Source organism: Sinocyclocheilus anshuiensis, unplaced genomic scaffold (assembly GCF_001515605.1).
Source record: "Sinocyclocheilus anshuiensis isolate Anshui unplaced genomic scaffold, SAMN03320099.WGS_v1.1 scaffold856, whole genome shotgun sequence".
In the NCBI taxonomy this organism is placed as follows: Eukaryota; Metazoa; Chordata; class Actinopteri; order Cypriniformes; family Cyprinidae; genus Sinocyclocheilus; species Sinocyclocheilus anshuiensis.
In genome coordinates, this window is record NW_015552603.1 from 100,837 (window position 1) to 110,484 (window position 9,648).

At 35.7% G+C, this 9,648-nt stretch overlaps 1 protein-coding gene and 1 long non-coding RNA gene across 3 annotated transcripts in view; one reads left to right on the forward strand and one right to left on the reverse strand.

The window, feature by feature from the left end:
• appa (amyloid beta (A4) precursor protein a) overlaps positions 1-9,648 on the forward strand; it is a 45,993-nt gene that overhangs the window by 1,699 nt on the left and 34,646 nt on the right. For both annotated transcript variants that reach the window (XM_016456837.1, XM_016456838.1), the window contains exons 2-4: positions 6,652-6,819; positions 8,422-8,551; positions 8,633-8,745. In XM_016456837.1, the coding sequence (XP_016312323.1) occupies positions 6,652-6,819; positions 8,422-8,551; positions 8,633-8,745 (411 nt within the window). The remainder of the gene's footprint in view (positions 1-6,651; positions 6,820-8,421; positions 8,552-8,632; positions 8,746-9,648) is intronic.
• Positions 2,978-9,648, reverse strand: part of LOC107665811 (uncharacterized) — a 15,038-nt gene continuing 8,367 nt past the window's right edge. The window contains exons 2-3 of the long non-coding RNA XR_001631602.1: positions 5,561-5,571; positions 2,978-2,989 (exon numbers count right to left, since the gene is read on the reverse strand). This is a non-coding gene — a long non-coding RNA (uncharacterized LOC107665811). The remainder of the gene's footprint in view (positions 2,990-5,560; positions 5,572-9,648) is intronic.

Below are 9,648 nucleotides of genomic sequence, written 5' to 3' on the forward strand. Positions count from 1 at the left end.
CCCCCCCCCCCCCCAAGATGGCGACGAATCACCGCAGCGGCTGAACTCAGTGGGCTGGAGACTGTCTGGAGCTACATTGTGTTTCGAGGAACACGCTATTTTTAAACACTAACGTTCTGTTTAAGTTTATTTGACTGTAAGACACATTTTCTCTGGGTTGGTCTAAGCCTGTAATTTTCCACCCCGCAGTCACCGTAGTCTCCACTGTATTCTCACCGTTCCCAGACTTTTAAAGGTCCCATATTGTCAAAACTTACATTTTCTGGCTTTTTTCACGATTACTGAGGTCTAGGGGCTATTTAACTACAGAGGCAGCTACATTATTGTTCCCAGCCACAATTAATCACACCAATGTATATACAATTACAAATGATTATATATAAATCGTCAGTTTGTTGTTTTACACACATGCACACAAACATTATTTCATACACGACATAACTGTTAGTCGTGAGATGCAAGAAACATAGACATATGGCAAGAAATCTGAACCTTTTCTGATAAACCTTTTCTGATAAGAAGTGTGCGCTGCAAACACGAGCATTTTTGACGATCCTTTCTGTCCAGTCTGCTCGTTTTATCGTGTTTAACCACAGCTGTCGTCGGTTTTTTGTCTGGCAGTGGCAGCAGATACGTGATCAAATTTCTAATTTGAGGCAAAACTCCAGAAAGGTGTACAATATGGGACCTTTAAAGAATAAGGCACTGTGTTTTTTTAGGGCATGTACCATGGTATTTTTTGGTGAGCATTGGGGTACCATGCCAATATCATGATATATGAATATTATAGTCATTGGTATCAAAATACCATGGTATTACTCTCTGATTCCATCACATTGTGGGACTAGAATGAAAATCTAAATGATGTAAACATTAGCCTAAAGCATGTGCAAAGTCATTTTTTGAGGCCATTATGGGATGTTTCTGTTTATTGTGTCGCAGAGTGAAGATATTGATTGGCTATTAGTAACAGTGTTTAATTGCTTTCACATTTGGTGGATTGTGGTTTTGTTGGTCTCGCCACCAAAACGTCTGTAGAAATGGAGGTTTGACAGATGTCTCACACTCACTGACAAATGGTAAAGCAGATAGACTCAAGGCTGTTTCAGCTGTATTCAGGACATGTCCCGTAAATACTACAGTATTGGAACGAGGGCCGGACCTGCCAGAGTTTATGCATGTCAAAGTTTGTCTTTTTCTGAAATGGCTAAAAGGCTGTTTTTCAACCAGATGAACCATCATTTCAACTCGACAGCCAATAATGCCAGTGTTTATTTGCAAGAAGCAAAATACAGTAAAATTCTAGTTGCAACAATCATGCCTTGTTTTCCCATCTACTTTCTTCACTAAATGAATTTAAAAAGATTATTTATAAATTTCTTTTACATGTATATGAACCAGCATGACATTTGCGATATTAACTGAACACGTTTTTTACTAATATATCACTTGGAGACTTCTAAATGTTTTTGTTTTTTTAGTGATGTTTAGGGTTATTTAGGGTCTGTGCAAACTTAACGGATAAATAAAAAGCGTTGTTTAATTGTATAATGTCAGCACACCTATCACAAGCATATTGTGAATATTTGACATGGCCTTATGTAATATAAACTGCTTGAAGGACAGAGTTGTCTTTGTTTTCAACTGTACCTTGTATAAATGTCATATTGCTTGTTCTCTATTGTTTGTGCTCCAATTAGACGTGGCTTACACTGTGTTGTCATCCACTTTTATTCACAACTATAGATCTGCAAAGGTCACATGATGCACACTGGTATGGCAGGCATTGAGAGGCAAGCTTTCAAACGAGCCGCAGGTTTGTGTTCTGAATGAGAGGCTTTGTTGGCTGTAACATGCGTGTCAGCAGGTGAGCGATGCTCATGGCCAACACAGCAACTTCTTGTATAATCAGGATGAGTTTGTGCAAAACCTCCCTGTAGGGCTGGCCCATAATCATCCAATATTCATGATAACATTTCAAGAATTTTACTAAATTAAGCCACAATATCTCAGTGATTTGAATGGTTTTTTTTTTCATTTGGCTATCACAGGTGCTGTTAGACTAGTTTCACAATTATTAACAATCTCGTGTCCAGTGAGTATGAGTGCTTTATATTTGAGATTTCAGTGAATCATTTCACTGTTCAGTTCAGAACTCTGATTTATATTGTTCAAACTTTTTGTTTGCATTATTAACCAGAAATGTTCACAAAAACCTCTCAATTACATTTTTCCATATATGTTAAGACAGTAATACATTACTGTTTATTGCTGCATATGATTAAAAATGAATAAATATTATTCATCATCAACAATTAAAGGTGCAGTAGGAGATCTTATAAAATGCTAACTTTAGCCTGATAGCACTGAAAGCATACGTCCCACCCTCCCTGCAAATCGCCGTCCAAAGCCACACCCCCTGAATGCATGATCCTGGTCGTCTCCTGGTCGCGCACAGACCAGACGACCAGAGACAACATTACTACAATGCATCATGTGTCCTTCGCCGGTGAGAAAACTTTATAGTACAGTTAGTAACAGTACTACAATACCAAGGAAGGAAGGAAGGTCAGATTGTTGATGTTTGCCTGCCATTCTCGCTCTGTCTGCACAGCGTATGGGAATGTGCTGATGACGTATCCTGTCTGCGTGAACAGGGTGCACAGAGGTATGCAAATACATATGTTGACAGGCAGGTAAGAAAGCCTATCATAATGTTTGGACCGAACATTTTGATTGGACGAACATTTCTTGGTCCTACACCTTCCACAGAATATATAAATACATTTAGACCACTTAACTTAATGATTGCCATCGGGATGTAAAGAGACTTTCAACCAGTATAACAAAAAATGTTTCTGAAGTTTGTTCAGATAGGTGATTAGTTAAACACTATGTCCTGTTAACAGCAGGAAAGCTGTTTCAAGCTAATATTCGCAGCTGAACATAAAATATGATACTGGTGAACCAGTCAGTGTAATGCATATGTCTTAATGGTCTGACATAACAATAAATTGCGACATGAATGATATTGCATGAAGTGTTGTTTGTTTACATCACGTTGGGCCTCGCATTATGAAAACAATATGTTTGGGATACCACGATCAAAACTTAGCATATAGACAGTTTGATGTTGAATATTCATGCAAATTATGGTGAAAACCAAATTATTTGTGTGTTAAAATAACCTTTGTGTGTTCAAATGTAAAGAAATGTTTGTATTACTTCACTGGCTATCGGAGCGAACCAACTTCTATTACTTCACTGGCTATCAGAGCGAACCAACCCCGTGACGTCACACGAGATGGTACTGCAAGATGGCGGCGCCCTTGCTCCGAAAGCTATAACAAAACATCCTTTTTTCTTTAAAATGGTTACATTAATCGTGTTTGTTATATATTTTTTTATCAAAGTGGAAATCACTTTACTAAATAATGTTAACTTAACTGACTGCTTCACTTCCACTTTAACAGGACTGTTTTGTTAAACCCATTTAGTTGTAATGCATCAAATGCAGTAATTGTAGCTTTAGGATTGCAGATGTCTTGTGGTCTCGTGGGTTTTTCCTCGCGGCCATTCTATATTTAGCGTTTCTCTGGAGAGCGAGTGAGGGAGAGAGAGCCGGGGTGTGGCACTCCTTCCTCAGCATTTCCAGCCTTCCTCTCATTCTGCTGTGAGGTTTCATCATAAAATCCATCTGGAGTTGTTTCATAAATGAGATGATGTGTTTTGAAATTTTGAAGTAGAAAGAAATCTTTCGAGAAATTGTTTGTGATTTTTCTCATTTTTACTTAGAAACATTTTTTGCTCAGAAACGACTCGTAAATTTCACAAGTAATTACAAAGAAACGGCAAGTAGCACTGAATTAAACATGATATTTTGAAATAGAAGGACTGAAATGGTATAATCCTTTGAAAAATTGCTTGTGGTTTTTTTTTAAGTCGCTTTGGATTTTTTAAAAAATCTTCTAAATGAAGAAATATAATGTAAATGTACTTTGGAACGATTTTCACATAGAAGTTACTAGTAAATTTTGCGAATAATTACAAATGGCAAGTAACAGAATTAATGTGAAATTTTGAAGTAGTAAGACTAGAATAGAAAAATTGCTTGTGATTTTTCTCATTTTAAAGTCACTTTGGATTGCTAAATCCAGCGTTTGCTAAATCAGAGCTCGACAATAAGAACTGCCCGATGGCCCGGGGCCAGTGTGAAAGACACTGAGGACAGTTGACGAATTTGTCGCTGGCCCAATCGGTCCACTGCTGCGTCGTCATGAAAGTTTATCATTTGCACGTGTTTTTAAGCCTTTAAGAAAGACGCGAAAGACAACTCCATTCAGTACTCACGCGCTGTGTTCTGTGTGTACAGTGCACACAGAGAGATGCATCTTGAACAGACAAATACATAAGTGTGTTTGATTAATCTATATTTAATTTATACAGTGGAGTACACATGCACCGGTCGACTGGCTATTTTTTGTTTTATTTCAACCGATCTCTGTTCGGGACTTGCACAAACTGCATGCAATCATTTTTCAAAATGTCATTTCTTGTGTGGAAATATTATGAAGTATGTAAGCGACAGTTAACAGAGGCCAGAGATGCTGAAGACGGACGCAAAGAGGAGAAAATACTGTAGCAGGCAGAGCAAGCTCGCTAAACAGTATTTTCTTCAATAAACCTTCAAAAAATTGCTTGTGATTTTTCTCATTTTTTAGTCACTTTGGATAAATGTAAATAAAAATAAAAATGTAAAAATTAATTTAATAACACAATTTCAGCATTAAAATAATAGTGTGTTTGTAATTGAACAAGGAGAGAATACAATCTTTCTTCACTATTGTGGCACATGGGCGAATCTTTCGGCATCCTCCTCCTGTTTACTCCCAAAGCGGATGTCCACTTTTAGTGCAGACACAAATGTGTGTGTGTGTGTGTCTGTACTCTCTCACAGATTCATCTGGATAGCGTTTGTAAGTAATACGTCTGTTTGACGGTGACCTACATTTGCAGTGAGGGCAGGAGCGTTTGAAGGATTATTGTATTGTCCCTCTGTCTCAGATGTGAACACGTACTGCTTATTGTGATTGTTTTACTGCGGTATAAAAACATCACTGATCATTTTATGGTGTGAATTTGGGCAGAAGAACATTGATTCAATGAAAGCATGTTTTTGAAGGAGTAAAAGCTCAAGCGTGTTTGTTCATGTGAATATGAAGTCAGATGTGAATGTGATCTCAGAGTTTCACTGTCACTTCATCATCCATCAGTCTCAGATCTCATATACAGTATTATCCATGGATAAGTGACATATCATAGACAGTATCAGGACTGACTAATGTAATCATAGTTAAATTATTTGTGTTGATGGGATTATGCTGATATTGGATACCAGGCTTCTGAAATAATAAACAGTTATTCATCATTTTTACTGCACATGATCATATTTTGATGCCTGATTTCACTTAGGAATATAAAATCTACTCTATTTATATCACATACAATTTTAAGTGTATACAATTTCAGATTGATTTTATTCATTTTAATATGTGAAAACATAGAAAATATCTATACAATGTATAATATACAATAAATTGTACATTTATGTTCAGTTCTTCATTTTGTCGTAATGTAGTACTGTTGATTCAATTCAAATTTCATTTCAACAAAAGCAGTTTTTTAGATGTTATAATATACATATTTTCATGTTACCTCAAACTTGTTTAAAATAAAATACAGCGTAACAAATACAACGTAAGCTTTTCTGCTGAACATTATCATGTTTTGATGCCCGGTTTCATGCAGATATATAAAATATATTTATATCACTTTGTACCCAAAAGTGAGCAAAACCTGACAAAATAAAGTAAACTTAGTTTTTTTGAAATTGTAAAAATGCAGAAAGTTTTGTAGGTGAGGGGTAGGGTTAGGGGTGGGTTTAGGTATATATGATGGGTTTATTATATATATATATATATATATATATATTATAATTCATTACAATAATTGTCCTCGTTGTTATTATTATTATTATGAAAAAGTATATTTATTTATTTAGGATCTCTGGTTCCTAAATAAAATTGACAGATAGTTTCAGCTCTAAATTTTGGTTGCAGCAATAATCTGAATATGATGTGTATATGCATACATGCATTGAAATATTCTTGTATACTGTCTGCTGACAGCTTTACACAATAATTTAATTATGACTCAAACACCCACATGAAATGCGAAGGTTTTGGGCAATCCTTAATAATAATGATAATAATAATCATGTCAATGTTCAAGCACATTTGTCTGTATGTATTCACATGCAGCTAATTTCCATTAAAACAGGTATATTCCAGGGGTCTGGGAAAATTGTTTCAAAGTACACCCTACACCATTTTTTTTTACTGTACTCATCAGAATATTGGCAAATTCCACTTAATATTGAAATATTGATGTGCATGTAAACAGTCACTATGTTTTTGAATACTATTCAGGAACCCATAGTATGTGAGTTCAACATGAAGCACATTTGATTCCATTTCACTTGTATAATGTTGTGTAATTCAGAGTGAAGCAAGGTATATAAATGTACATCAGGAATCGTGCTGAACTGATATGATGGTGTTTGGTGATGTCTGTGGTTTTCTTCTGTCGCAGGTGCCGTCAGACTCTGATACGGGACTGCTGGCTGAGCTACAGGTCGCCATGTTCTGCGGGAAACTCAACATGCACATCAACATTCAGACCGGAAAATGGGAACCTGATCCGTCCGGAACCAAGAGCTGCATTGGGACAAAAGAGGGAATCCTGCAGTACTGCCAGGAGGTGAAAACAACGTTCCTGTCATTTATTTATGACTGCAATACAAGGCCAAAGATAATGTGTAAAAGATAATATATGAGCCTGTGCATCATCAGAGTCACTTTAACCCAGAAACACATCTGAGTTTATGAACTAAAGTTCTTAAGAAGGTCTTTGCTCTCTAATGATATAATCATTCATATGTTGTGTCACAATATCGTGTTATTGAGAAAATAAAGATTAGATAATTTATTCAGATGTTAAATAAGACATCAATAATAGCTGAAGACAAATATATTAAAGGGTTAGTTCACCCAAAAATTAAAATTCTGTCATTAATTACTCACCCTCGTGTTGTTCGAAACCCGCAAGACCTTCGTTCATCTTCAGAACACAAATTAAGATATTTTGATGAAATCTGAGAGCTCTCTGACCCTCCCATAGACAGCAAGGTAACTACCACGTTCAAGGTCCAGAAACGTACCAAGATGATCGACAAAGTAGTCCGTGTGACATCAGTGGTTCAACTGTAAAGTTACGAAGCTACGAGAATACTTTTCTGCGCAAAGAAAACAAAAATAACGACTTTATTCCACATTTTCGTCTCTACTGCGTCACTTGTGGACGCGTGTTCACGACAGTATCATGATGCGAGCGTGTGGCTTCATCAAAAATACCTTAAATTGTGTTCCGAAGATGAACGACGGTCTTACGGGTTTCAAACAACACTAGGGTGAGTAATTAATGACAGAATTTTCATTTTTGGGTGAACTAAATATGTAAACTATATATATATATATATATATATATATATATACACATATACACAAAACGAAAGCCTGACATTTGAAATTATAGTCAGAAAAAAGCCTTTGTTTTTAATTCATTAATTTATTTAATTGAGTATCATAAATCAGGCTGTTAGGGCTCATATAGTCTGATATAGTGAGAACATGGAGGAAAAAAATTCTGTTTTATTCAGAGACTCAAACTGAGCAAAGTATATGCAATTTGGTGCAGATTCTGATGTTTATATAATGAAATTCTAATGCTTGTGAATGTAAATCAATGAGGTCTTTATAACGGTATAGCAGATACTTACATACAATGACACAAATATCATTCTTCACTCTATATATCCAATAATATGTCTTAATAAGATGATATTTAGATGTTTAGTTTGATGATCAAAACATATAATGCAATGAAATACAATGATGAATGAGAGATGAACAAATAAACATTCCTCAAAAGCCTGATGATCATATTTGATACTCACTAGATAATCAAATTAAGCTAAGCTGCTTCAGTCCAGTAAGTGTTCATCTTGAAATATTACTAACAATATCAAAGATGTTCTTACGTTTACGTTATAAAAATTAGTTAAGATTTCACAGCAAAAAAATCATGAAGCATGAGCTGAAAGTGGACGTATGTGCAATTATGCTAAAAGACCTTTTACTTGCTAAAACGTATAAACTATCAATCAGACAACAGAAGGCATGTAGTAGATTGTGTGCAACAAGTTTAACAGCAAAGTTCTGATCATTTAGAGGCCTGTGTGTGTGTCAAATATAATGCAGCAGGCTGTACAGTGTTGTAAGCGAGTGTGTCTGTGATGTTCAGGTGTATCCAGGGCTTCAGATCACAAACGTCGTGGAGGCCAATCAACCCGTCAGTATCTGGGACTGGTGTAAGAAGGGCCGTAAGCAGTGCCGCAGTCACATGCACATCGTGGTGCCATACCGCTGCCTGGGTGCGTGAGTTTCATCATACGCCCTGTGTTGTTCCCTCATCTCCTGTTCTCATCGTGTGCTTGTTTGTCTTTCTGTATCAGTCGGTGAGTTTGTGAGCGACGCTCTGCTGGTTCCTGATAAGTGTAAATTCCTGCACCAGGAGCACATGGACATGTGTGAGAGTCACCTGCACTGGCACACCGTCGCCAAAGAGGTCAGAAACCACAGCACACACACACAACAACATACTCAACACACACTTCTGTTCGTTTCGTTAGTGCCATGTGCATTATATAAGCTCAAACCACACATGCTCTCTGTAACAAAATGGTTTTGAAAGAAGTCTCTTCTGCTCACCCAGGCTGAATTTATTTGATAAGAAATTGTAATATTGTGAAATATTACAATTTAAAAATGTTCTATGTGAATATATTCTAACATGTAATAAAAAAAAAAATGGGGTAAATTGGATGAAGATGCACAAACCTACTCTGACAGAATGGACACAGAGACTGAATAAGATATATATATTTGAGAAAATGACAGCGGATTTACAGTTAAAATCTGACATTTTCCAACAGAACTGGGCTCTAATAGAAACAAATTTACTTGTCCTTTAAAATGTTGTCAGGGGCTTTTTGTAGTTATCTGTATTTAGTTTAAGTTATTAACGGTTCCTTCTTTTTTTTATTTTGTATGGTTATTTATCTTTTTTTATTTATTTATTTATTATTTGTGTATTAATATATTAAAATGCTATGCTATGTGTAAATTGATATGTTTATACAAAGTTGAATAAAAACACAGTTAAAAAAAAGAACATAAAATGAAAATTCAACTGTTTTGTAAATGCACATTATAGATCTTATTGTGAACAAATCCATGTATTTTTCTTGTATTCGTCTTTTCTTTTTTTTTTTGACTTTGTAATGTTTAATCAAAATCTAATATTTAATTCATTTGAGCACAACAGCCCCATCTCAAAATCCAGTCAACAACTGATGAAACCAAGTACCCTCCCTAATTTTTTTTTTCCTTTTAACATAATTCGGTTCACTCGGATGTACGTCACAATATGGAAGAAAAAATCTGTCCATACTTCTGTTTCATTGAAAAT